At 48.0% G+C, this 27,738-nt stretch overlaps 1 protein-coding gene across 5 annotated transcripts in view; it reads left to right on the top strand.

Annotated features, from left to right (window-relative positions):
- KIAA0319L (KIAA0319 like) overlaps positions 1–23,464 on the top strand; it is a 109,471-nt gene extending 86,007 nt beyond the window's left edge. For all 5 annotated transcript variants that reach the window (XM_067725453.1, XM_067725451.1, XM_067725450.1 and 2 more), the window contains exons 12-21: positions 161–293; positions 2,045–2,193; positions 3,609–3,760; positions 4,128–4,266; positions 5,810–5,969; positions 11,409–11,551; positions 12,400–12,522; positions 13,254–13,344; positions 15,831–15,922; positions 22,229–23,464. In XM_067725453.1, coding sequence (XP_067581554.1) covers positions 161–293; positions 2,045–2,193; positions 3,609–3,760; positions 4,128–4,266; positions 5,810–5,969; positions 11,409–11,551; positions 12,400–12,522; positions 13,254–13,344; positions 15,831–15,922; positions 22,229–22,416 — 1,370 coding nt within the window. In that variant the 3' untranslated portion in view covers positions 22,417–23,464. The remainder of the gene's footprint in view (positions 1–160; positions 294–2,044; positions 2,194–3,608; positions 3,761–4,127; positions 4,267–5,809; positions 5,970–11,408; positions 11,552–12,399; positions 12,523–13,253; positions 13,345–15,830; positions 15,923–22,228) is intronic.
- The last annotated feature ends 4,274 nt before the right edge of the window (positions 23,465–27,738 follow it).

Below are 27,738 nucleotides of genomic sequence, written 5' to 3'. Positions count from 1 at the left end.
GCGAACTCCCTGACCATACTCTTACCTCACACAGTATCTGACAGTTCTATGAGTGGAGAGGCAGAGTCCTTGAGGCTTCCAGAACATATGTCCCAATTGGTTCCTCTCCTTTCCCAGCTGGACTGCCTGCTTTTGAGCTCCCAAGTCTCTTGTCTTCTAGAAAACAACAAGCCTCCACAGGCAGATGCAGGTCCAGATAAAGAGCTGACTCTTCCCATGGATAGCACAACCCTGGATGGCAGCAAAAGCTCAGATGATCAGAAAATTACCTCATATCTCTGGGAAAAAACACAGTGAGTATTGACACAAAATCCTTATGTATGCAAGGGCTCCAGACCTTTGAAGAGCAAGGTTTTATTTGCTTTTAAGAGTTTACTTTCTCTTATTAGCTTATCCAAGGGGGATTACTGAGAAAGAAATGTTTGCAATCCCAAACTTCAACTCTAAGAAAACTATCATTTTTGTAAGAAGGAAAAAAAGAATGCTTACCATTAGCTGTCCCCAGGTAGTACTTTGTGGTTCTGGTGCTTTTACAGGTACAATCCATTTGCTGAAATGCATAGTTTAATTACACTTGAGAGGCAGGATGGAAGGGGTAATGGAGCAGAAAAATACTGTTGCTCAAAATTAACTGGGTAAGGCTGTCAGGGGGGATGGGACAGAGCAGCTCTTAAGGGGAATTGAAAATTCATCTCCAAAATGAAAGCATTACTCTGTTATTGTTTCCTTGTAGATACCATATACCATTTATGTTAGCCAGAGGCCAAAGGCAATAACCAAAATAATACTAATTAAATTGGAATTACCTAATCGAACCATTCCTGGTTCTCACAGTTTCTTTCAGCTCCTTTAAACCATAACAAATGGAACTCAGATTATATGCAGGATCCCACAGGAAGCAATCCCAAGGAAGAGTTAAAAGCATTCCCAATTTCCAAAGGTAGCAACCATAGGACAGACTGGGTTTTTTGTTTTTGCTTTTGTTTTTGACTAGGATGTTAGAGATGGGTGGGCAGGGGCTGTAATTTGACTTGTAAAAGCACTTGACTTACGATTAGTGAGTTGGATTCTAGAAATGATTTTCCTTAGCTTTCGTTTCTATCTTTTGGAGAACCTAATTTTCCTCAACCCAGCATGTTTTAATTATAACTGTTTATTGAAGATACAGCAGATAAACCTTTTAGTTGAGTTTTATTAGTGTTTACAGCAGAAATAATCCTTAGCATAGCTTCTTGGAGGAGAATCTGTTTCAAGGGGGGCTGCTAGGGTCAGGGTTATACATTTAAACAGCAAAACAAAACAGAGCAAAACCTGGGAGTCTACAGGTTTCTCTGGTTGTCCTGCAGTGTTAAGGAAAGCTCTGAGGCATTTTGACCCTTGAACAGAAGGGCTGTCTGGTATATGTGCAGTGTTGTGCCTACATGCTGGCTCAGAGCTCGTTCACCTGCAGTGTGAGGCCACAGGGGAGAAGGAAAGATACAGGGCATCCTGGTTCCTCTGGCCCCTGTCCAGGAGCTGGAGGGAGTTTTGCCTGTAGAACTGCTAAGAAGAGGATGGTTTTTCCCTGAGAGTTCCTCTATAGCCTTGGCCCATTTCCTTTCCCTGACTTTTCAGCAAGAGGGAGTTTGGCATGTGACTAAGAAATGCATTTTGCTTCTTTTCTGGCAAGAACTGAACCAACCACTGGGCCAGAAATGCTTTTCAGAAACATCACTCTTAAATCATTCTTTTGATCAGAGACCTGCTCAGAGCACTTTCTTCCTTTTATTGGAGCAGCAAAGAGTTTGAATGTTCTAGAAGCTCTTACAAAGGATAAGGCTAGATGTGTTTGAAAGCTGGTGAATGGAATTTTCTGATCAGCAGGTAGCATGTATTTTGGGGCCAAATGGCACTCTGTCCAAATGGAATATTTTTAAACATGCCCTCTCAAGGTGTGAGAAACAGTAGTTCATGTCTTAGCTGAGGCAATAATTGTCTGCTCCTGCGGGGACAGGAGAGCAGTAGACAGGTACAATTCCACCCTCTGGTTTCTCTCTTTGTCCAGGGGACCTGACGGGGTACAGCTTGAGAATGCTAACAGCAGTGTCGCCACTGTGACTGGGCTGCAAGTGGGAACCTACGTGTTCACCTTGACCGTCAAGGATGAGAGGAACCTGCAAAGCCAGAGCTCTGTGAATGTCATTGTCAAAGAAGGTACCTCACTGCCTTGGGTTGGTGCAGCAGCCTCTGGGCCAGATAACTGAAGAATGCATCATCTCTTGTTTGGTTGCAGAAACTGATTAGAGACAAAGTAGGGAAGGAAGTTAGAGGTTAGGGTAGCTCTTAGTTGCTTTTCTACAACAGCCTTTGAGTGAGCGACTTTTAAGGTGAATTTTAACTTCTTGCTTTCCCTCCCTTCCTTCTCAGTTGAATAGGGAGAGAATTAAGGTTTTTTTCCTTTGTATTTTTTTAAAAATAAATAAATTAATTTATTTTTGGCTGCCATGGGTCTTCGTTGCTGCGTGCGGGCTTTCTCTAGTTGTGGCCAGCGGGGGCTACTCTTCGTTGCAGTGCGTGGGCTTCTCACTGCTGTGGCTTCTCTTGCTGCGGAGCACAGGCTCTTGGCACGCGGGCTTCAGTAGTTGTGGCACTCGGGCTCAGTAGTTTTGGGTCGCAGGCTCTAGAGCACAGGCTCAGTAGTTGTGGCGCACGGGTTTAGTTGCTCTGTGGCATGTGAGATCTTCTCGGACCAGGGCTCGAACCCACGTCCCCTGCATTGGTAGGCGGATTCTTAACCACTGCACCACCAGGGAAGCCCTGCATTTTTATTTTGCCTCTGCTGCTGGGGTTTCTATGACTCTCCTGCTAGCTACAGTGACACCTGCTGTCAGACCTTAGAATGACTGCCCTGCACTGGAGCTTCCCATGCTCATCCTAGGAGCCTGCACGCTGAGGCCAACTTGAGCAAAAGTGGATTGGCCTTGCTCTGGTTTGCAGGCACAGTGATCAGTGATGGTCTTAGGAGAGGTCTATAAGCTGATGGTAGGAAAAACTATCAGATATGCAGGGGATCCCCAAACACAGTATACTGAACTCAGTGAGTAGAGAGCACACACTGAGTAAACAAAGCTGCAGGTGGGGCCCAGAATAAGAAGTGTCTCTCTTCTTTTTCTCTATTAAAGTGCTAAGGAAGAAGTCAAGAAAGATGTTCAGAGAATAACATTTTCAGCCATATTTTGAAGATAATTTGTGGTATCAGCTGATGAAACCTGAACTTCAGGGCTTTAATCCACTTTAGGCCTTCGTTTCCAATCATCATATATCCCCAAGCAGAGAAATGGATTCCTTTGCGGGAGGCTGCTATGAGAATGCAAGAGGAAACTATACTTGTCCCCTCTACTGTACTGGTGTCAGGGGAACATTTCTCTGGGTGGGAATGGAGCCTCAGGACCTGTGGCACTGGTGGCGTTAGCTCTACACTGTTAGTTGTTGGCATGGGCATGGATAAGCACTTAAAACAGTTCTCCATTTAAGATAATTTTGAAGTTTAATTTCCTTATAAGCATCACGAGAAGCATTTCTTCTTTTTCTGAATGTTACATTTTTTCCCATGGTTTCTCTTTGTTTAGAAATGAACAAACCACCTATAGCCAAGATAACTGGGAATGTGGTAATTACCTTGCCCACAGACACGGCAGAGCTGGACGGCTCCAAGTCCTCAGATGACAAGGGAATAGTCAGCTACCTCTGGACTCGAGACGAGGGGAGCCCAGCTGCAGGGGTGAGTGTGCCAGCAGCTGGAGAGCTACACAGGTCATGGTGGTGCGGTGAGGAGAGGAGACTGGGCTAAACACTCCAGTACCTGTTTTAACCAAGCGGTCTCTTATGTCAAACCTGGATTGTGCTCTGAAATCCAGGGAGGTCAGATGACTTGCTTAGGGTCACCCCTCAAGCTAGTGTGGAACAGAATGTGATTCTTTTCCCTGATCCTGGTTGCTGTGGGCTGTAGTGCCATCACAGAGCAGGAACTGCCCCGAGTCAAAGCCGTCTAGCCCAGAGGGGACTTCGTTATGACAGACACAACAGCTGACTCCACGGAAGGAGTGTGGTTCTGTTCTGCCGTATAGCCATGTCGTCCAACCCCACAGGAGGTGTTAAATCACTCTGACCACCGCCCTGTCCTCTTTCTTTCCAACCTGGTTGAGGGAACCTACGCCTTTCACCTGAAAGTGACTGATGCGAAGGGTGAGAGTGACACAGACCGGACCACTCTGGAGGTGAAACCTGGTGAGTTCACTTACTGAGGAGTCGGGGTGGAATTGCTGGATCAGCCTAGCAGGGCCTCGATCTTGAGACCCTTCCCCCAGCATGGACAGAGCCAGATGGCATATCCAGCTTTAAAAAAATCTAGAACCCCCAAGCTAAGAACTCCTTAGAGACTTTCTGTTCCAACAAGACCTCTCCTACCCACGCAGAAATATGGACCTCCCCCTACTTAGCTCAGATGGAGAAACAGAAACTCAGAGAGGGCAGGGCTTGCTCAGCTTCACACAGCAGTTGTGTCAGAGCCAGGCCTTTGGGCCCCTACTCCAGCACTTTCTCCTCTGTGTGTGACTGATGAGAGAGGGCCCAGGGTGCTTTGGGAATCTGAGCACAGGAATAACTTGAGTCGTGGTGTCTCATCAGCACCCATCTGCAGAAAATGATTTATTTTTGTAAGTTGAGCCTCAGGCTTTATCTGACAACCCCCAGGGAAGGTAAAGTAACTGGCATCCTTTACATTTTTAAGATTTGCAGAAATAAAATTTCTTTCTTAAATAGAACCATGTTTTTGTTTTGTATCAAGGCTAATTTGGTAATAGAGAGGCAGTGAGTACAGGGTGGGGTAGAGCTTTATAAATTCCTGAACAACTGATGAGAAGGTATTAACTTTAAACCTACTCTTTATTATCTAGGCCAAGCTAATGTACAGATGTCTTAGACAGGAAGGGATCTTGGCAGGTCTTCCAGTCCTTGTCCTACCTCTGAAGGACAACAGCCAAGACACTATAAAGTCTCTTCTGTGTTTAAAATCAGATCACAGATAGTCTACTAATTATATAAATTAGACATCAGGACAGGCAAGTGGTGCATCCAAGTATGTGAATAGGTATTCTGAATAGTCACTCTTAACTTGGCAAGTGTAGAATAGTCTTTAGGACATAATCAAAAGTGTAAAGCACAGTGGTCTTAGAGTTCTAGAGTTGTAAAAACATCGTCCGGCTGTGATGTTGTTTTAAGGAAATCCTTGTTTCTTGGCTGCCTGTATTTCCTTTGTGTTTATGGTTTTCAACACTGTAGGGCAGATGCATTCCCATAAGATTGTTGAGATGGAAAATTTCCCTCCCATTGTTGTAAACAAAGTACAGCAAGTTACTGAAAATCAGGTTGGATCAGGAGAGATCGCTAGCTACCTGCCGCTTGGCCTGGAGAGTTCAGCAAAGCCAACTGGGCAGAGACTTCTAAAACAAACCTTCAAGTGTTTCTCTGTTCCCCACTTCCTTCACTAAACCCCATCACTTCGGCCTGGTCCCCAGCACATGTGTGGTAATTGCCAGGTTGGTGTAGAGACCAGGAGTGCTTCTGAAGCTCTCCAAGCCAGCCCCAGATTGCTGGGGACCAGGACAAAGCAATGGGGAATTCGCTATTGTGCCTTTCCATTTTGAAGGAGGGCAGTTGCATTTCTGAATGCTCTCACCACATTCTCTCCTGGGCCAAAGCACATGCACAGTGGCAGGTCTATGTTAACTCTTCTACTTCTAAAGCCATGACTGATCCACATGCTTTCCAGATCCCAGGAAAAACAACCTGGTGGAGATCATCTTGGATGTCAACGTCAGTCAGCTAACTGAGAGGCTGAAGGGGATGTTCATCCGCCAGATTGGGGTCCTCCTGGGGGTGCTGGATTCCGACATCATTGTGCAAAAGATTCAGCCGTACACGGAGCAGAGGTAGCTGGGCAATGAATGGGGGGAGAAAAGGAAAGACCAGGGGGTCCCCTGGACTTCTTGACTGAGCTGAGAAATAGTGTGGGTAGGTAGAGAAGGGTGGGCTCTCTGACCAGGAACCACTCATGGTGTTCATTTTTTTTTTGTGTGGTGCACGGGCTCTCACTGTTGTGGCCTCTCCTGTTGCGGAGCACAGGCTCCGGACGCGTAGGCTCAGCGGCCATGGCTCACGGGCCCAGCCGCTCCGCAGCATGTGGGATCTTCCCGGACCGGGGCACGAACCCGTGTCTCCTGCATCGGCGGGTGGACTCTCAACCACTGCGCCACCAGGGAAGCCCAGTGTTCATTTTTTTAATGAAGAAGAAATGTACTCTTCTAGTACAGGTAAATGGGCTCTGTACTAGACACTGCAGCAGGGTGCAAGGTCAGAAGAGGCCTATGATGTTTGAAGACCATAGTCTAGTAGGGGAGGTAATCAAGTTAACATATAGCATCAGTACAGGGTGGATTTGACAGAATAAGTGCTATTGTGAGCAGATAGTGTAGGGGGTCCTCAGAGAAAGAGAACCAGGCATGGCTTTCTTGACCTAAGCAAAGCCATTTTTGGCCTAAGCCATTTTGTGATCTAAGCCTGGCCACAGTACTTGCCCTTGAACAGGTCTCGGTAATGAATGATCTTAAGGGGAAAAAAAGAAGTCAGGAACAGGGAGTTCCCTGGTGGCTTAGTGGTTAGGATTCCAGGCTTTCACTGCCTTGGCCTGAGTTCAATCCCTGGTCGGGGAACTGAGGTCCCACGAGCCGCATGGTGTGGCCAAAACAAAACAAAAAGGAATGCAGGAACAAATGACTCTTTTCAGGCAAGAGAAGTAACAATAGCAAAAATAGTAAATCAGTTGTAAAGACTCCCAGTTCTGTTTCAGTGGTAAAGGTAGCCTGAAGTACTTGACAACCAGATCAACTGGAACCTAAGGAATGATGATATCGACCTTTTCTGACCCTCATGACCCTCAGCTAAAGCTTGGACTCTGTTGACTTTTGTCCCAATTCTGTGCTGAATTCTCCTCTGCTCAAGCCCCTTCACGAATATGCACGTACCCTGAGCTTAAAGCTTCCGCAGTTTTGCTGCTCACGGAGACACTGCTTTGAGAAAGATCCCGGTGTTCTCCTTACTTGCCACAAGTGATAAAAGTCTTCTTTCTCCTCGTTCTTGACTTGGCTGTGTCTTTTGGCTCAACACCACGTAGAGAACCCAGTTTTCAGGTAACACAATCATGGAGACACAGGCAAGGGCGATTAATTCTTCCAGGAGGGTTGAGGTAGTCCAAAGATTTTCCAGAAGTAAAACTTGCCCTGATGAAGCATAGAAGGACTAGGAGGAAATTCAGAATAGGGGAACAGCATGAGCAATGGTCCTGTGGTATGAAAGTACGGAGTTTCCTCTGGAAGAAGTCCTTGGGTTCAGAGCATTTACCGGGCCCTAGGATATGGGGGACAATAAGGCTGGCTCTGTAGACTGAGAACAGTCATAAGCAAGCCAAGCAGTTTAGTGTTAATACTTCGGATAGGAGGACTCAAGTTAGTTGGTTTTATATGTGTGATTTTTTGTTTTGTTTTGTTTTTGAAGCAAGGATATTAGATTTTTTTTTTTCCTTAGGGAGATAGGTAGTGTGGAGGCTAGACTAAAATAGGGAGAGATCAGGACATCCCTTGCAGTCCATTTGTTAAGACACCGCGCTTCCACTGCAGGGAGTGCAGGTTCAATCCCTGGTCTTGGGAACTAAGATCCCGCATGGCACACAGAGGGGAACTAAGATCCCACAGGCTGCACGGCTCGGCCAAAAAAAAAACAGTAGGGAGAGACCAAAGGCTGGGAGACCAATCAGGACGCTTTTGGACTAGTCTAGTAAAAAAGGTGATAACACCTGAATTGAGGTAGTGGTGGTGGAAATGGCAGAAGAGAAGAGGAAATTAAAAGAAATTCAGAGGTAAATCAGTAGGACTCGGTGACCTTTGGGGAATGAAGGTGAGTGAGCCATCAAGTATGAGGATTTTTGCTTGGATGCCTAGATAGATGGTGAATGCCATTAACAGATTAGGGATCCAGTTTCAAAGAAAAGATAATGAGTTCAGTTCTGACTGTTGAATTTGGCGTATCTTATGGGTTACATAGGGACAGGTAGTAGCACATATAGGCTGGAACTTGAGGTGGAAGGGAAGGCCTGAGATAGGGAGTCACTACATACAGGCAGGCTTTAAGGCCATGAGGATGGATGAGTCGCACTGGGAGAGTGTCAAGAGGGTTGAGGAGAGAGCTCTGGAGAACGTCAATATTTAAGGGGGAGGCAAGGAAAGAAGGGCCAGCAAAGGAAACTAAGAAACAGCCGTCAGAGAGATGCGAGGAAAACCAGGTGGGAGCTGTCTGCTGGAAGTTAAGGGACAAGCTGGCAGTAAGGGGCGCTGCCAAAGGATTCAGGTGCTATAGAGACAGGTGTGGTGAGCACGCAAAACAGGCTTTTGGGTTTCTAATTAGTAAGATCATCAGAACTATAGTGAGATCATTTTACTTAGATGCTGGGAGAAAATTTTTTTCATAGTTTGAGGATGCAGAGGTGGTAAGTATAATGCCTCTTTGAAGAGGCTGGTGTTGAAAACAGTATGGGAGACAAGCTCAGAAGAACACCTTTTAAAGATAGGAAATACTTGAACATTTTTATAGACTGAGGGGAAGGTGCAGAGGAAAGGTAGATGGTGGAGATTGGGGAGGCGGGTTATAAATGGAGGTAGGTCTGGGGCGCTGGCTGTGGGCAGAGCAGGAGACCACTTTCCCTGGAGGCAGGAGGAAAGGAGGGAAGATGTGCTATTATGGGTGAATTTAGAAGTAGAGAAGGATGAAATTTGAGAGTATTGGTACCAACGTCCTGTTTTTTCTCTGAAACTGGAGGCAAGGCCATCTGCTTTGAGAAGGTGAGAATGAGGTGGGCAGTCTGAGGAAAGTGGTAAAGGTTGAGAACAGCAGCTCCAGGAAAGGATGCTGGCTTTGAGCAATATTGGAGTCTCAACCAAGGTTAGAGACATGAGGTGAGAGTAGCGATTCCCAACTCCAGCTGCATAATAGTATCACCTGGAGCTTTTATGAACATATCATTACCCAAGCCTCACCCCCACATGATTATGATTATGATTATGATTCATTTGGTCTGGAGTGAGGTCTGGGCACCTAAAATTTTAAAACTCCCCAGGTGAATCTAATATGCAGTCAGGGTTCAGTGGGTCAGAGACAGCATGATGATTAGGACTTTCTTTTTAACCTCTGCTCAGCAGCCTGGGAATAGGAAAAGGGAAGGTGGCTGCTGGGATCCATCAAGCTGGTGGGAATTGGCTGGGACAAAGCAGTGGAAGACACTAGCGAGAGTGCGGGTAAGAGCATTGCGGAAGGGTTTGCTTGCGTACTTGCCGTCACTGCCTCTGGGACACGAGGAAGAGAGACGCATCACAGTGACTCTGGGTTTCTGGCTTGGCCTAGATTGGCTTAGCTGAGGAATTCAGGAGGAGGATATGATTGCAGGGAGATAGTGTATTACAATGGGAAGGAGCATGGGCCTCACACCAGGCAGTCCTGGCTTCTGAGCCCTGCTCTGTTAGTGGCAGCTTTGCGACAGTGGGCAGATTCTTGCACCTCTCCGAACCCGTTCTTCACTTATAAAAACGCTAGCACCCATGTTATAGGGTTGCTGAAGGTTACATAAGATAATGTTTGTGTAGTCTCTAACACATAATGAGTTAGTGATTATTATAGGTTTATTTTGGAACATGTTGGATTTGAGATGCCTGTGGATGATCTGGTATAGATACTCTAGCAAGCATTTGCAGATACAGATTTGGTCACTCAGGAGGGACATAGGGAGAGGAGACAAAGATTTGAGGGTTATTTGTATATAGATAGAAATTGAAACTGTAAGCATGAATTAGGTAACTAGGAGAAAATATGAGAAATGACCACAGATTTCTTTAAATTAATTTTTATTGAAGTATAGTTGCTTTACAATGTTGTGTTAGTTTCTGCTGTACAGCAAAGTGAAGCAGTTATACAAATACATATATCCACTCTTTTTTGGATTTCCTTCCCATTTAGGTCACCACAGAACAGTAGAGTTCCCTGTGCTATATAGTAGGTTCTCATTAGTTATCTATTTTATGTATAGTAGTATATGTATGAGAAATGACCACAAATCTTTTATGGAAGAGGTTTGTTTCTTGATTCTGGAGTTTATAATACCCCATCGTTAGCCTCACTATGCAGCAGGCGTTGAAAAGGCTTTTAGGACAGGGCTTCCCAAACTTTCATGTCAGTTCACCCGGAGAAAATGATGCTGTTTATATGGCACTTGGGGATAAATAGACAGTTATACTGGAAGCAGCTGGTCCAGGGCCTCTGGGATACCCAGGTCCCACCCAGCCACCCTGTGTGCTGTGGGGATCAATACCTGGGGCTCACCTATAAACCCAGTGTGACCCACTGATTGGGAAAGTTCAGTTTGTGAGACTAACACGGAGTCACGAAGCAGGCTGCCAAAAATGGAGGCCAAGGCAGAGAGAACAGATTTTGTGCCACCCAGAAGTGAGTTCAGACATGGTCTACCTTGGACAGAAGTTGACGGTCAGAAAACAAACAGATTCTGGGCCTAGAATAACATAATCTTGCACTGGCCACACCATTGTGTGGGGTCTTTATTGTTGCTGTCATAGTAATGATCGTTTTGGCTATGTTTTGACCTACGGATAATGCTTTGATGCTGTCCAACAATTTATATTTTACAAAGCACTGTGGTTTGTCTCATAGATAACCCAGGCACAAACCCAACAGCACCACACACTTAGCTGTTAAAAGGCTGGCAGGGCTTCCCTGGTGGCACAGTGGTTGAGGGTCTGCCTGCCGATGCGGGGGACGCGGGTTCGTGCCCCGGTCCGGGAGGATCCCCCGTGCCGTGGAGTGGCTGCGCCCGTGAGCCATGGCTGCTGAGCCTGCGCGTCCGGAGCCGGTTGCTCCGCGGCGGGAGGGGCTGACAGCAGGGATGTACCCATAACCAAATCCCCATTTTCTGGCCTCCAGTTAGCTTTTGGAATAGGTCTTCTTGTTAGTTGGGGCAGCTTAGGCCTTTTCTAAAAGCATAGGCTTTAGAGTCAGACATATCAGTTGGGATCTGGCTCTGCCATAATTAACTGTGTGACCTTGGGCAAGTTACTTAACCCCTCTGAGCCCCAGTGTTGTCCTCTGTAGAATGGAGATGATGCTGATAACCCCTTTCTCACAGGCTTCCTGTGAGTGAATGTGTATAACACTTAGCACAGGGTCTGGCACAAACAGAAGGTACTTAGCAAATGATAGCTGCTGCTATCGTGTTGACAGCTTCAGCTCGTTCATACTGTTCCATGTCTCTGCAGCACCAAGATGGTATTTTTTGTTCAAAATGAGCCTCCTCACCAGATCTTCAAAGGCCATGAGGTGGCAGTGATGCTCAAGAGTGAGCTGCGGAAGCAAAAGGCAGACTTTCTGATATTCAGAGCCCTGGAAATCAATACTGTCAGTGAGTAATTCTGGGAAGTTGGGAATGAGAGTCCACCCAGTGTCCACAGCTCACCTGTCAGTCTCTTCTGTCCTTGGGCTTCATTTCCTCTTCTCTGGGAACAAGGAGATAATCACTTTCCTCAACTACCGTTTTTTCTTGAAAGAGTCTCCACTCATTGCAGAGCTTCTTAACCTTCCATGGGCCCCTGAGATAGCATTCAGAGGGGCTGTGAGTTTGAATGGGAAAAAAATTACATCTTTATTTTCACAAACCTCTAACTGAAATTTATTGTTTTCCTCAATCATGAAGGTAGGCAAGAAACTACAGTTAGTATTAACAGAACATGTGACTTTAAGGCAATAGAAATCTCAGATAATTTTGTATCATACTACATAATGAAATAGCATTTTTACTCATCACCACTTCAAAATTATGACAATTGTTAGACACACTTCTAGATCTTGTTACTTAATAATTTAATAAAGACGCACATATTATTTTAAAGTTCTGTATTCTTAAATACTTCAAAAACATGTATAGTATAATTGCCTTCCTTTGTAATACTATGTTTTATTTCGGCAGTTATTCAGAGAAGGGGGTCTGTGGGACATGAAAGATTAAGAACTGCTGATATGGAGAAACAGCAAGTAAAAACAGTCTGGAGCCTTTCTAACTGCTCCAGTTTTATCCATGATGATAATAATGGGCACTGTGTCCAGCTATAAAGGTTCTTGGGGCAGGTCTCCAGGAAATGTCGTCACAGGCCATTGAGCAGGGGATCCCTTCGTATCTTCATGGGCACTGGAATTTGGTCAACCCCCGGCTCTGACGCCCCTTGACTTTTTTCCCTTTCCTGCTACTTTCAGCATGCCAGTTGAACTGTTCTGACCATGGCCACTGTGATTCATTCACCAAACGCTGTATCTGTGACCCTTTTTGGATGGAGAATTTCATCAAGGTGCAGCTGAGGGATGGAGATAGCAACTGTGGTGAGTTTTCTGCTTGGAACTGTGCCAGCTGGTTTGGTGTTGAGTGTGGCTCTGAGTTGAGTGGGTGGGTGTTGGTGTTTCCAAGGCAGATGAGCAACGAGGAGAAGAACTTTGTGTATTTTCTGTTTGCAGAGGACGTTTACTTCCTTCCTCCACACTTGCTCAAGGTTAGAGGAAAGCTCTGAAGCAGTTTTTTGTTTTTGTTTTTGTTTTTGTTTGGCCTCCCAGCACAGCTTGCGGGATCTTAGTTGCTTAGTTCCCCGACCATGGATTGAACCTGGGCCCTGGCAGTGAAAGCTCCGAGTCCTAACCACTGGACTGCCAGGGAACTCCCCTGAAGCAGTTGTTTAAGAAGAAACAAGCTTAAATCAGACCAACTACAAAATGCAGCCTAAATCAGACGAGCCGCAAGGCCTCCTGTCTTTTTGGAGTGCCTGTGTACTCTGGCCCCAGGGAAGCCCGTAGGTTTCCATTCCCCCCTTTCCCTCTGTTAAAGCTCCTTACAGCCTGCCCCACTTCCCCAGGATCTCAGAGCACCAGCTAGAAAACAGGGGCAATTCATAAGGTTTAAAGTTTCAGCTGCCTTTAACTCCAAGGTCTCACCTTCCCTGGGCAGCCCGAGGGGCCTTCTTGTTTACAGAGCGAAGCCATCTCCTACCCAAGGTGGGCAGCCCAGACCTCCCTTCTAGCCTCTTTTTTCACTGCCCTTAATATTTTGTTTCTCTTGGCAGAGTGGAGCGTGTTATATGTTATCATTGCTTCCTTTGTCATTGTTGTTGCCTTGGGAATCCTCTCCTGGACTGTAATCTGTTGTTGTAAGAGGTAAGATGGACTTTCCCTGGAAATTTGTTCGTGCTTCTAATTACATATTTATTCATTAGAGAGGTATCTGGCACCTTCTGTATTGAGGGCGCTGAGTCCTGGGTTTCTTCCCTTCCCATTGCTGTTACATGCCATGGCCCACCCACGGCATGCACAGAAAAGTTCTCCTTACCTCTGACACTCCTGAGGGCAGAAGCACACTCCTGTAGGCTGAGTGGCTGTCACTGCAGTGATTTGCCACCTGGAAAACGTGGCTGTGGCTGGAGTGGGAGTGGGAGGGCCTGGGGTGTGGACCTGGCTCTTATCTCTAGGGTGTGTGGCCTTTAATACTCCACACCTCAGCCTCACCACCTTAGCACATGGGTTCTTTTTTTTTTAAATTGGGGTATAGTTGCTTTACATTGTTGTGTTAGTTTCTGCTGTACAGCAAAGTGAATCAACTTTATGAATACATATACCCCCTCTTTTCTGGATTTCCTTCCTGTTTAGGTCACCACAGAGCATTAAGTAAAGTTCCCTGTGCTGTACAGCAGGTTCTCATTAGTTATCTATTTTATACATATTAGTGTATATATGTCGATCCCAATCTCCCAATTCATCCCACCACTCCTTTCCCCCCTTGGTGTCCATATGTTTGTTCTCTACGTCTGTGTCTCTGTTTCTGCCTTGCAAACAGGTTCATCTGTACCATTTTTCTAAATTCCACATATGTGCGTTAATATACGATATTTGTTTTTCTCTTTCTGACTTACCTCACTCTGTATGACAGTCTCTAGGTCCATCCACATCTTTACAAATGACCCAGTTTGGTTCCTTTTTATGGCTGAGTAATATTCCATTGTATATATGTACCACATCTTCTTTATCCATTCATCTGTCGTTGGACATTTAGGTTGCTTCCATGACCTGGCTATTGTAAATAGAGCTGCAATGAACATTGGAATGCCTGTGTCTTTTTGAATTATGGTTTTCTCAGGGTATATGCCCAGTAGTGGGATTGCTGGGTTGTGTGGTAATTCTATTTTTAGTTTTTTAAGGAACCTCCATACTGTTTTCCATAGTGGCTGTATCAACTTACATTCCCACCAACAGTGCAAGAGGGATCCCTTTCTCCACACCCTCTCCAGAATTTGTTGTTTGTAGATTTTCTGATGATGCCCATTCTGACTGGTGTGAGGTGATACCTCATTGTAGTTTTGATTTGCATTTCTCTAATGACTAGTGATGTTGAGCATCTTTTCATGTGCTTCTTGGCCATCTGTATGTCTTCTTTGGAGAAATGTCTATTTAGGTCTTCTGCCCATTTTTTTGATTGGGTTTTTTTTTTTTTTTTTTTGATATTGAGCTGCATGAGCCGTTTGTGTATTTTGGAGATTAATCCTTTGTCCGTTGCTCCATTTGCAAATATTTTCTCCCATTCTGAGGGTTGTCTTTTTGTCTTGTTTATGGTTTCCTTTGCTGTGCAAAAGCTTTTAAGTTTCATTAGGTCCCATCTGTTTATTTTTGTTTTCATTTTCATTACTTTGGGAGGTGGGTCAAAAAAGATCTTGCTGTGATTTATGTCCAAGAGTGTTCTTCCTATGTTTTTCTCTAAGAGTTTTGTAGTGTCTGGTCTTACATTTAGGTGTTTAATCCATTTTGAGTTTATTTTTGTGTATGGTGTTAGGGAGTGTTCTGATTTCATTCTTTTACATGTAGCTGTGGCACATGGGTTCTTAATTTGTTTGCCTTCTTTCAGTTTGGGATTCTCATGTGTATATGTTTTTATGTAATTGTAGACTTAGGTTAGTCGTGATTAAGTCTTTCAGGTTTTTTCATTTAGTCTTCCTATCTAGTCTTATAATATTTAATGGTAACATTTATTGTGTTTTTAATTATTAATAATAAGTATCATTTCTATGTTTACTGTGTACCAAGCAAAAATGTATAAAATGTGTATAACATTTTATACATTTTATAGGTAATATCTTTTTTAATATGCATAACAACCTTTTCTCAGGAAAATGACATTTTCCATGGACACACAGTTAATAAGTGGCAGAACTGAGATTCAACCTGCAATATAATCTCACAATAAAACTTAGAAAATTAAAAGAATTTTTTAAAATTCCCACCAGCCTAAGACAACCACCATTAACAAGGTTTTGCTGGTTTAATGCTTTCCTCCACCCTATACCCTTCCAGCATAGGAGCGTCATTTTATTTACATTTTTAACCCATCTATCCTTCCTTCATTACCACTGTGGAGTGGTGAGTCCATGATAAAATGATAATGTTTCCTTTACCTTTTCCCAAATCGGTGAGGACTATTTGAATAACAGATCCCAGTTGCTGCCTTTCCCAGCTGAGAAACAAGGAGAAGCATCCCTTCCTTTAAGCAGCGTCCCCCAAGGCAGGGCCCTGCCTGCAGTCTGGCTGCCGCCCCGTGGTGGGCTACCTGCGCCTCACACAGAACCTCTTCCTGAGCGGGGGATTGTGTTTTTCAGACAAAAAGGAAAACCGAAGAGGAAAAGCAAGTACAGGATCCTGGATGCCACGGATCAGGAAAGCCTGGAACTGAAGCCAACGTCCCGAGCAGGTAGTGGCCCCGGGAACTGGGAACCGGGGGTGTCTAGGTTGGTGCGCTCTCCCTGAAGAGCCACCACCATCACAGTCCCTCCTAAGTGTGTTTTTGTTGGCGGCTCTTTGTGCTGGAAAAGCATCTTGTCCCGTCCCTGATGAGGGCTCAGGGTCGGCTTTGCCTACTGAACAAGCTCGGACCCCAGGGCTCACTTCTTAGTGGTCCTTTGACTGTGCCGAGGGGCTCAGCCCCTTGCTTTCCTTTGCCTGCTCGTTCCCCTCAGGGTTCCTGCCTGGAGTTCAGCTTTTCAAGGTGTCCCTGTAGTCAGGCTCAGGGACCTTGGTCTCTTATTCCTGATCAGTCTGTCCTTTCTGGGCAGACAACGTAAGGCCACGAAGAGATCAAAGCCAGCGTCTGCCAGCTGGCCTCCTTGCCGCCAGCCATCCTCTCCCATCTTCCTCTCTCCAGTATTTGTCAGGTAGATCCACAGGCTCCATCATTGTCTCAGAGCAGGTGGAGGGCAGCTCCCCTGCTGGCTCCAGGTGCACTGCGCTCATCTGTCAGAGAATTTCCAGCTGCACAAGCATTAAGATGGCTTTCAGTGATGGGGCTCGGAGGGCCAGGGTGGGTAGCAGGCCCTCCGTCCTTGTCTGGACTAGGTCATTGGTGAGGTTCCCATTCATCATGGACGCCACACGACAGGCCTCATCTCTTTAGGGGAGCTGGACTCTATATAGAGCTATTCCTAAACACTCTGCTAGTAGAACTATTTTTATACAAAGTATTTATTAAACATCTCTCATGCTTAAAGCTTCGTATTAGGAGAGGCTGTAAGGGGACTATAGAGAGTTCTAAACCGTAGGCTCTGCCCTCAGAATTTCACTGTAGTGAGGGAGAAGACATATGAGAAGAGAATAAATGCTCATAGGCAGCCTGGGCTCTGTCAGCACCCAGGCAGCTTGGTTAGGGAACGCTGTGGGGTGGTGCCTGGAGGCTGGGGCCTAGCGAACCACAGAAGCGCAGCCAGAGCGCACACAGGATACTGAGGATGAGACCTCGAGGGGAGAACGTTGTACAGCACCGTCCACAGGGTAGCCAAGGTTGTGTTTATGTTGCTGTGGCAAGGCTTTTCCCCTCCTTGAAGTCATTCGCGACTTACTTTTGGTCTGGTAGACATGGCCCTGGTGAGCTTACATCACTGTGCTTTTCTGAGATCCTCCTCCTTGCTGGTATCTCTCTTTTCTAAACAAATTTTGTTGGTTCATATTTCTGTCCAGAAAGCACTTTCTCGTCCTTCCCTTAACCTGCCAATTAAAGTCGTGCTTATCTTTCTCCCACATGTCTGTTTTGGCATTTCTCTCACTGTATTATATCCGTTATGTTATTGTTTGTCCGCTTACTAGGTAGGGACTGTACCTTATTCATTTGTAAATATGGATTAATACCACTGTGTACCAGGCCCTGTGCCAGATACTGGTTATATTACAGTGAACTAAACAGAAAGACGTTGCTCTCGTGTAGTTTATGTTGGGCCGACATTAAACAAACAAGTTCACAAATATACAAAATGTGATAATGGAAGTCTTTATAAAGAATAACACTTAAGCTGAGACCCAAGGGATGACGAGAAGGAGAGTAAGGCACGTGAAGACTCTGGGAAATAGGACTGCAGGCAAAGCTGGTGACGGCCCAGCTGCTGGAATTAGCAGAGGGGATTTGAAGAAGACATGGTGAGCATTGGGTGAGGGGCACAAGGCTGGACAGGTGAGCAGGGACCTTGCTGTGGGTTCCTTCTAAGAGCAATGGGGAGCCATGGGTAGTTTTTTCAGGAGGTGCATGGTGCAGTTAGATTTACATTTTAAAAAGACAACTGTGGCTGCTATGTGAAGGAACTGGAGAGGCAAAAGTGGGTGAGAGGAGATTAGATAGAATGCCCTTATGGTGGAGAGATGATGAGATGGAGAGAGGCAGACGGGTTCCAGATACATCTGGGGGCAAGGCTTGCTGAGTTCATGCTATGTTTTCCAAGGGGGGTGAGAGAGAAGGAGAAGTAAAGGGTGGCGCCCAAGCATCTTCTCTGAGCGTCTGTGGATTGGGTGCTTTTATTACCCTAGATGCAAACAACTGCAGAAGCAGCGCTGGAGAAGGTCGTTTGGTTTAGAACAGTTATGAGTGGGGTTGAGGAAATGAGGCTGGAGGACGAAATTATGGGGACTTTTGAACATCAGCCTAAGGAGTTAAGCATTTATTCTGATGGTGATGAGAAGTGACATCTTGAGAATGCTGGCATGGTAAAATTAGCCTAGTGACAACATTTCATTCATTGAAGAGATTACAGGTGGAGGCCAGCAAGGAGATTCATGTGACGGTCCGAGGAGGGATGGTGATGGCTCAGACAGCTTGGTATCAGGGGGATGGAGGGACAGGAAAGGTCCAGGCTGCCTTCTGACATGAGAGACAAGAGACTGATAGCCCTGACGACAGAATTAGGACAGTCGGTGCAGTTTGGGTAAGAGGAGACGAATTAAATTGAACTCAGCAGAACAGGACTGGATAGGAATCTTCTGTATGCTGGTGACGGTCGGCTCCGCAAAAGTAGATCACATCCCTTCTGGGGAGAGTGTCGAGGGACAAAAGAAGAGTCCAGGGCTAAGGAGCTGAGGTGAGGGAGGAGGGGTGTCACCAGGGAGCAGTCAGCGTGCTTGCTGCTGTGGAAGAAAAGCGTAAGAATTGGTGATGACGGCAGTCACGACACTGGAGAAGTTTCTGGTCACCTAACGAAATGGAGTAGATGGTGAGTGATAGATGGCAGAAGTCAAAGTGCAGTTTATTTAGGAAGTATGTAGGTGGTGAGAAAATGGAGGCCCTAAATACTTAAAAGTCCTTTTAGAAGTTGAGCGACAGTAAGTGGAGATACAGGACAGGGTGGACGGGGTTCAGGAGCGCGTTTGCAGGCAGAGACGCAGAAGACAGAGGGGAGGGTCCTGGGCAGGGAGGAGGGAGGAGTGGGTAAAGGGCTTAAGATGCCTCTTCTGAGGCAGGCGGGTGGGTGACGCCAGGATGGGAAGGCAGACTTGTGGGGAAAGGGAGGGAGCGGGGAGGGCTGCAGGTGGCCAGCTGCTCCCAGGTAACCAAGATGAGACTAGATGAGGGTCGGCAGGCCCTTCTGTGCGCGGTGTCCACGTGAGGAGGCGGTGAGAGTCGCCTTGCATCTGGTGTGGGTCTGACCAGGCCAGAAGTCCCAGCTCTTGTTCTGGGCTCTGCAGTGGATTCGTGGGTGCAACCCAGAGCGGAGTCACCAGTAGGACGAGGAGAATGGGATTCAGGACCAAACTGTACAAGGTGTGGAACTGAAGAAGTTCAGCCGGAAGAAGAGTGAGTTTAGTGGAGGGTGACGTGTGCGGAAGTGAGCCGAGGCGGATGCCGCCGGGAGGAGGGGGACCTGGACGTGGCGTGCGCCCACCCGAGTGAGCTCGGAGCCGCTGGCACCGAAGGCCAGCAGGCGGAGCGGGACACGTGCCCACCCTCAGGAGACGTGGTTTACATTCAGCAGTTGTGGGTTTTGCTTTGGTTTGGTTTTGCTGTTCTGTTGACTTTTCTTCAAGACTTTCTATTGAAGTCTATTAGATTGAACCATATAAGATTACTGATGATTGACTTTTGACCTATAAAAATAGCAGTTTTCTGTGATTCAGTCTAATGTGTACAGAAAATCATAAGCACATTTCATAAGTGAATGTACCCATGTAATCAGCCCCCCAGAAGCGCCCCCTTTGTGCTTCTTCCCAGTCACTGCCTGCCTCCCCCCAATTTACTTCTAATATCTTGGAGTAGTTTATATAAATGGAATCATTGGGCTTGGCGCCTGTCCCTCAACATTACATTTAGGACATCCATCCGTGTTGTTAGGTAGAGCAGTCGTTCGTCCGTTCCCATTGCCGTGTAATTTCCCTCGTAGGAATATATTTATTTGTCAGGTATACTGTGGATGGGCAGCTGAGCTCTTTCCATTTGGGGCTGTGATGGGGAGTGCTGCTGTAAACGTTCTTGCCCATGTCCTTTGGCGGACATGTGTATGGATTTCTATTAGGTGTAGACCTAGGAACGGGATTGCTGAGTCAGAGGAGATGTATGTGTTCAGCACCCACTGATATAACCAGATTCCTAGCTTGTATTGCTTAGTGGATGAATCCCACTCAGTTCTTCAAGCAGAGCGGGAGCTAGAGGTAGGAGGGCCTGGGTGAGTGCTGTGTACTTTGGAGCCAGCAGCACGTCCCCCCTTAAGCTCCTGTCCTCCACGCCTATGGCCCAGAAGGGCTTTAGGGAACAAGGGAAGCTTCAAGTGCTTGGATGCTGGAGGAGAAAGCCCTCAAAGGGTATTTCATCTATAGGGGCAAAACAGAGGTTTTGAGAACGTTCACGCTCCCCTGGTCTTGACGCTTCTTACGTTGCCACTGTCCCCTACCACATTGGAAAAGCCTGGGAAGCTGGTGTTCTTCTCTGGCCCTGCTGCTCTGCAGTCCTGAGAATCAGTGGGAGTTGTGGCTGTCCACAGTCATGTCCCAGAACCGTGCCCCTGAGATGGACAAGCTGGGCCCCAGAGCACACTGCGCAGATGACCAGCACACGGGCAAGGTCTGTGGGGCTGTGGTTCCCGAGTGACAGGTGCAGTCAGAGTCTAGATGCCCTCATCGTTCACAGCCTGAAGTCACGTCTGGCCAGGAAAGGGCAGAATGCCTGAGAATCATCCCAGGACCTTCTTTCAGTGTTTATTGGGGACCTGGATGGGACCAGGGGGAGGGAGAGTGATTGTTGGAGGATGAGGGTTCAAACACAGCTCACCTGACTGGTCACCTTTTTTTTTTTTTAAACTAATTTATTTATTATCTATTTATTTTGGGCTGTGTTGTGTCTTCGTTGCTGCATGCAGGCTTTTCTCTGGTTGCAGTGAGCGAGGGCTACTCTTCGTTGCGGAGCACAGGCTCTGGACGCGCAGGCTCAGTGACCATGGCTCACGGGCCCAGCCGCTCCGCGGCAGGTGGGATCTTCCCGGACCGGGGCACGAACCCCTGTACCCTGCATCGGCAGGCGGACTCTCAACCACTGCGCCACCAGGGAAGCCCCAAGCTGGGTTCTTGATGTTGGCAATTCCCACTTCTAGTTCTGCTGTCTCAGCCTACCTTTTGCTTACTCTGGAGTAGTATTTGTACCAGCCAGCGGGCAGCCATCTGGCTGTTGGATGGGATCTGCCCTAAAGCTATTACCAGACCTCGTGGTATGGTCTGGCCTCTGCAGCCATAAGGATGAATAGTGAAGGAAACTACAGTTACTTATAGAATCTCAGGCATCTTGGGACTTCCCTGGTGGCACAGTGGGTAAGAATCCGCCTGCCAATGCAGGGGACACGGGTTCGAGCCCTGGTCCGGGAAGATTCCACATGCCATGGAGCAACTAAGCCAGTGTGCCACAACTACTGAGCCTGTGAGCCACAACTACTGAAGCCTGCGCGCCTAGAGCCCGTGCCCCACAAGAGAAGCCACCGCAATAAGAGGCCCGCGCACCGCAATGAAGAGTAGCCCCCTCTCACCACAACTAGAGGAAGCCCGTACACAGCAACGAAGACCCAGCACAGCCAAAAATAAATATAAAAAAATAAATAAATTTATTAAAAAGAAAAAATCTCAGGCATCTTTTCTGACCTCAGGTGCTTCTTATGGGTCCTCGTTTGTGTGTTCTGACCAGCTGACGACTTGGGACAGTCCCCGCTTCAGTCAGGCTCTGAAGCAGAGGCCTCTCCAGGCCACATGCCTGCTCTCCCACCCCTTGTACCCTCTCAGCGAAGCCAGGGTAAACGTCTACGTAGAATGAGATTGTGTCCTCCCTCAGTGTCAGCACCTCTGGCAGGCACTTTACATCCATACTGAGCCAGGGTACAGTGACAAAACTCATTCTCTAGAGCCTAAGTTCTTGTTCCTTGTATTTCCTGCCCCCCACAGAACTCCACCCTCTGCATAAAGGGAGATAAAACATTCTACATTTAAAAGAGAGAGAAAAGAGAATGTCGTTGGGTGGCACTAACCAAAGCTAATAGATGCTGAAAATAAAGAATCCCCATTGGAACCTGATCGGTCGCTCTCTTGAGGCTTCCCTGATGGACTGTCCCGTCTAGCCAGGGCTGGGAGGACTTGGGAAGCCTCCTTTTCAGGAGAGGGACCATGACTGGCCCTGTCCCTCTGCTTCTGTTCAGGCTGGGAGGAGGGTGCAGGGTGTGGCTCAAGGAGGAGATTTGTGCTTCTGACGCTGGGTCCCTTGACTCCCTTGCAGGCGTCAGACACAAAGGCCCGGTGCTGAGCAGCAGCCTGATGCACTCGGAGTCGGAGCTGGACAGTGACGACGCCATCTTCACATGGCCAGACCGAGAGAAGGGCAAACTCCTGCATGGTCAGAACGGCTCCGTGCCCAACGGGCAGACCCCGCTTAAGGCCAGGAGCCCACGGGAGGAGATCTTGTAGCCGCCTGGTCTGTCTCCTCAGGTTAGGGGTTGGCAGTGCTAGGGTGCAGGGCATTGCCAGGCTGGTTCTCATACCTCCCATGTCTGAGGGCAGCTGTTCTCCCAGCGTCTGCTGGTCACTCCACCCTAATACCCTCAACTAGAGCTGCTGGTACTTGAATCCAGAGACCTTCTCCGGGAACCCCTGAATGAAGCTGTGAATGAAGAGGTTTCCTCTTTAAACCTGTCTGGTAGGTCCTCCTCACCTCAGGGCCTCCTTTTCTGGAACCCCTCCTCTGCTCTGAGGATGGACACTGGCAGCTCCTGGCCTCCTCTCCAGCTCTTTGCTGGCAGGGTTGCTGCTTCCGGGGCATCTGCACAGCGAGGCCTGGCTGTGTCCTCCACCCTGGGTACAGAAACAAGCACCGCCAGCCCCCTGGCTCCAAAAGCCTGCCTGCAGGCACGCTCTTTGTTCTCGGCTTTGGGGCGGAGCGCCCTCTTGCTAGGCCCAGAGGAAGTGGCGCCTCACCGCTGCTGCTGGGCTAGGGGAGGGCTGGCTGTTTCAGGAACACAGAGGGGCCCCTCTGGCTGCTGGACTGTTGTGTCAGAGTAGCCAGGCCGGACACCGACTGCCACCCTCTTCCTCCTGACCACCCTGGCTGCTTCAGGGATCAGGCCACCACTCCCTGTGCCCAGAGGAGAGAGCCACAAACAGACTGGCATGAGAGTGCACGTGTGTGACTGCCCCACAGCAGTCTCCTCTGTGTCCGTCTGTCCGAGTGTCTTCCCTCTGTGTCCCTTGCGTGTGTGTGTGTGTGTGTGTGTGTGTGCATCAGCTCCTCCTAGGGCTCTTGGCTACTCATAAGGCAACCTTGACCTGGAAAGACTTTCAGCTTCATGGAACAGAGACTTCCTGAATCCCTCCGGCCCTGTCACTGGTTCCTCAGCCATGGTTTCTGGGTGTTGAGGAATGGGAGCTTTGGGGGAGTGGCTTTTTAAAAAGAAACTTACAGTTTATACTACTGCACTACAGTCTGTCGTGAGATGATTAAACATGCTATTTAATTGTACATGTGCCTGCTGGGTGTGCCGCTTTGTGCTCCATTGCTGGCCTCTACCACGGGTCCAGGCACCTGTATGTCCCTGTGACATGATGGCCTCCGGCAGGGAGGTCATGGGCCTGGCATCAGCATGTGTGGTGCTGGGACCCTGCCTCAGTGGCTGCTGATGGAGGAGTCACCGCCCTGGCCCCTGCTGGCCAGCTGCTCCTTGTGGCTTTTAGGGAGGGGAGTTTTCTGTCCTTCCTTCGACCTTCTGTGAACACAAAATTGATGCATACACACACAAACACCACCACCCCCTCTCACCCCTACCCTTACCCCATGGACAAGCTGGGGATACAGCGTGTCCCAGTGCCCAGGTTGGCCTTTATGGGCCCTGCCCTTCTCTTTGGGGTCTACAAAGCAGTAGGGCTTGGCCCCGGGCCCCCAGAGCACTGTGCAGTGTTGGAGGGACAGCCTGCTGAGCTTGTGGGATGAAAGGAGGGCTGCTGTTCAGTCTTGGACTCCCAGGAAAGGGAGGGGAGAGAAGGACTGTGGAACTCATTCTTTCCCCAAGGCCCTGTGCACAAAAAGCAGCTGAGGGTGGGCGGTATTGGTTCTGTTTTTACAGGAACAGAAACGAGGCATACGAGAAGTAACTCGGTCCACACACCGTAAATGACGGAATTAGAACTCAGGCCCAGCAGAGCCTGTGCGTGGTCTGGATCAAAACCACCTTTAAAAATGGGTTGCTGGGCCCCACCTCTGTGTTTCTGATTGAGTAGGACTGGGACGAAACACGAGAATTTGCCTTTCTGATAAGTTCCCAGAGATGCTCTTCTGCTGGTCTGGGGACCACACTCTGAGAACCGCTGGTCTAGAAGTGCACATTCAGTGTGTCATGAATAGGAGGCAGCAGCTGACCTGTCCCGAGCGAGGGTGCAGGAAGCTCAGAGGAGTGGGAGCTTGAATCTGCCCGGGGCGCGCTGTGGGCTAGGGCCGCGTGTGTTCTCGGGTGTGCAGGCCAGGCTGCCCCAGAGCAGCTGGTGGGCAGGCGATCGGGACTTAGTGAGGTTGGTGTATTGGAAGAACTTTGAAGGATCCATGAAGGAGCTACAGGACTTGATAACTTACTGGCTTTGTAGGTTTTTTCTGTGTTCTTTGGGCCTCATTCCTGTATCTTATCTCAGCCACAGCTCATTGAAGGATATATTTTTATCTCAGTCTCGGATGAATAAAAGAATTTTTCATCCCCTACTCCTCCCACCAAAAAAGGGACAAAACCCAGAAACCAGTGCTGCTTTCCTGGCTTGGGGTCTTGCATCGAGAAGACTGCCGTGTCCCTATTCTTGCCTGACTCATGAAAGAGCCAGAAATCCTTGGGCTTGCTTAGGGAGAGCTAGGCTACTTCCATATATCCCTGTCACCCCAAAGGAACCCTTCTGAAATAATCCTGAATTTCAGGAGCCTGGGAGCCCCTGCCTTGACCAAACCTAGCTGAACACTCCTCCACCCTCAAAGGCCTCCATCTTTCATTTTCTAGAATGGCCAGAGGGAAGGCCAATAGAGGGCATCCTCGCATTTCTTGAAGCCCACAGGTACTATGTGTGGAGAGGAGACTTAGTCACCAGGAAGCAACACTCAAAGAAAACCCCTCGGGCTGGAAGTCTGCAGCATGGCCTTCCTTCTGTGGGAGCAAAGGTGGGGGAGACTCTGAATCTTGTTCTTCCAGCTTCCCTTTGGCCTATCTGATCAGTGAAGGGAGCCAGCACAGGTGGCCACACACACTGAGAGTTGTTCTCTGAGAACAAACAGGTATGGAAAGAAGGTGCGCGCAGTCAGGAGCCATGAGCCCCTGGGAAGGAGGGTTTGAGGAGCATGGATCAGGCCCTTGACTCCTTTGTGGAATTTGTGTTGAGGTTTAAAGGCTCCTATTTAGTCTCTGGTCAAACCCAGGCCACCGGGCTTCCCTGGTGGCGCAGTCGTTGAGAATCCGCCTGCCAATGCAGGGGACACGGGTTCGAGCCCTGGTCCGGGAAGATCCCACGTGCTGCGGAGCAACTAAGCCCGTGAGCCACAACTACTGAGCCTGCACACCTAGAGCCCGTGGTCCGCAACAATGAGAAGCCACTGCAATGAGAAGCCCGTGCGCCGCAACGAAGAGTAGCCCCCGCTCGCCACAACTAGAGAAAGCCCGCACGCAGCAACGAAGACCCAACGCAGCCAAAATAAATAAATTTAAAAAAATGTTTAAAAACCCAAAAACCCAGGCCACCATTATGACCCCTTTCACCTACGTAACCCTCCAGTTTGTGGTTGGTGCTGGTGGTGCCTACTTAATATCCATGATTTCCAGTGCCAGGGCTGGGGCTGTCCACTCTCGTGCCTCCCCACGAAGGCCCAGGTGGGGTGTGTGCCTCTGTGTCCAAGTGCTGCCGAACAGGTCAACTCCCCACCCCGGGGGCCTCTCTGAGTTGCTGGGGTTTGACATTGGAGGGTATTGATCAGGCTTCTTTGGTCACAAGGAAGAAAACTAAAGTTACCTTTCATGGGAAGGCCAGCCTCCTGTCCAGTTCTCAGTGCAGATATAAAACGCTGGCTGGCAGGTTATTGCCGTGCCCTAGTCTCACCTTCTGAGCTACGCTGTAGGTCCCGGTCCCCACTTCTAACTAATCACGTTCTTGTGTATCGACATCAGTGGTTCTCACACTGGCTGCACGTTAGAATCACCTGCCCAACTTTTAAAACATACTGATGCCTGGAACCCACACCCCATAGGTTATTGTGATTTAACTGATCTTTTATTAATTCCTCAGAATATTATTTGTGCACCCATACCATACCCTTGACAAGGGGGAAAACGGCCTTAGCAGCTCAGCTCCAAAAGACTTGCAAACCAGCTGGATTTGGAGACAAAGAGGGAAAGTACCCAGACACCCAGTTCCTCTTAACCACCTCAGGGAGAGGCCCTTGAAGTTGGGTGTGGCAGAGATCAGCAGCTTGCCAAACCAGAGTGCTTTTCCGGGACACAAATCACTTCATCTCCAGCCTTCTGCACAATATGGGCAGAAGAGAGGTGTTCCATCTTCAGCCCTGACCCATTAGAAACTTCTGTGTGACGCCCCCCTCCTCCATCTGCTGGCCAGATGCAGAGGAGCACTCGGGGGACTCTGAGGCCATGGGAGAGACATGCATGGTGGAGGGAGCCCGGTTCCTAATCCACCGTCTAGAAGAGAGCTGCTCTACCAGAATGGCTGTTGGATTGTGATGAGAGAAATGAACTTTATTGTACTAGCCATTGCATTTTTTTTAAAAAGTAGGGGGCGTCCCTGGCTGTCCAGTGGTTAAGACTGCACTCCCAATGCAAGGGGCATGGGTTCGATCCCTGGTCAGGGAACTAAGATCCCACATGACGTGCGGCACGGCCAAAAAACAAAAAAACTAATGGCTGGTGTTAAGATTGTGGGCCCAGGCTCTCCTTTGACAGGCCTCCCTGGGCCCAAGTAAGCTAGCAGGGTTGACAAAGATGCCTCAGCCCAGGGCTCTGTGACAGCCACGTGGGCTGCAGGAGGGGCGGCCATACAGTTCTAGGTCACGTGCCCTTCGTTTGTTTTCTGAAGAGCAGACAGTAATAACTCAGATCCTCCCTTAGGATAAGGGCAACATGCTTAGGGATCCTCGGGGGTATGATTACCTGTGGCGTGTGGTTTGGGAATTTGAGGGCTTGGAGAGGAATAATCAGCAGTCTGAAACTTAAACTAGATCTGTGTGTGGGGGAACTTCCAATCTGTTGAGAGGCGGTATCTCAATTGTTACTGTATCTTGTAGCCCAGAAGACTGAAGATTTTCAAACACCCATTTCTATGATTAAAAAATAATAATAATAATAAAATTTAAAAAGCTTAAAGGAAGAGCCAGGACAAATCCAGTGCAAAAAGTGTTTAATTCAAACTTTGTGCTGTAAATGACTACAGCAGTTTAGTATTCAACTGGAAATACGGCTACATGGAGGAAAGTCATTATCTTTGTAATCTGCAGGTAACCACACACACCCTGAATCTCTGAAGGAGTCCAGTGCCCTTAAGAAAAACAATGTCAAGATACACTGGGAGTCACACCTGGGCTCCCAGTTTGAACTGTAGAGCCCCAAATGGGGAATTGAATCATGGGAATATCTGAGTCACATGCTTTTTCTTGGCGTTTATTAGTTGGCTGAATAAATGGAAGCAGATAAAGTGCCACGCCCTTGGAGCAGTTTAAGCTTGCCCCCAGGCAATGCCCTTCGGGCTTCAAGTAGACTAGAT

This window comes from Pseudorca crassidens, chromosome 2 (genome assembly GCF_039906515.1).
Source record: "Pseudorca crassidens isolate mPseCra1 chromosome 2, mPseCra1.hap1, whole genome shotgun sequence".
NCBI classification, from domain to species: domain Eukaryota; kingdom Metazoa; phylum Chordata; class Mammalia; order Artiodactyla; family Delphinidae; genus Pseudorca; species Pseudorca crassidens.
The sequence above is the reverse complement of the archived record's forward strand: the minus strand, read 5'-3'. Positions and strand labels throughout refer to the sequence as shown.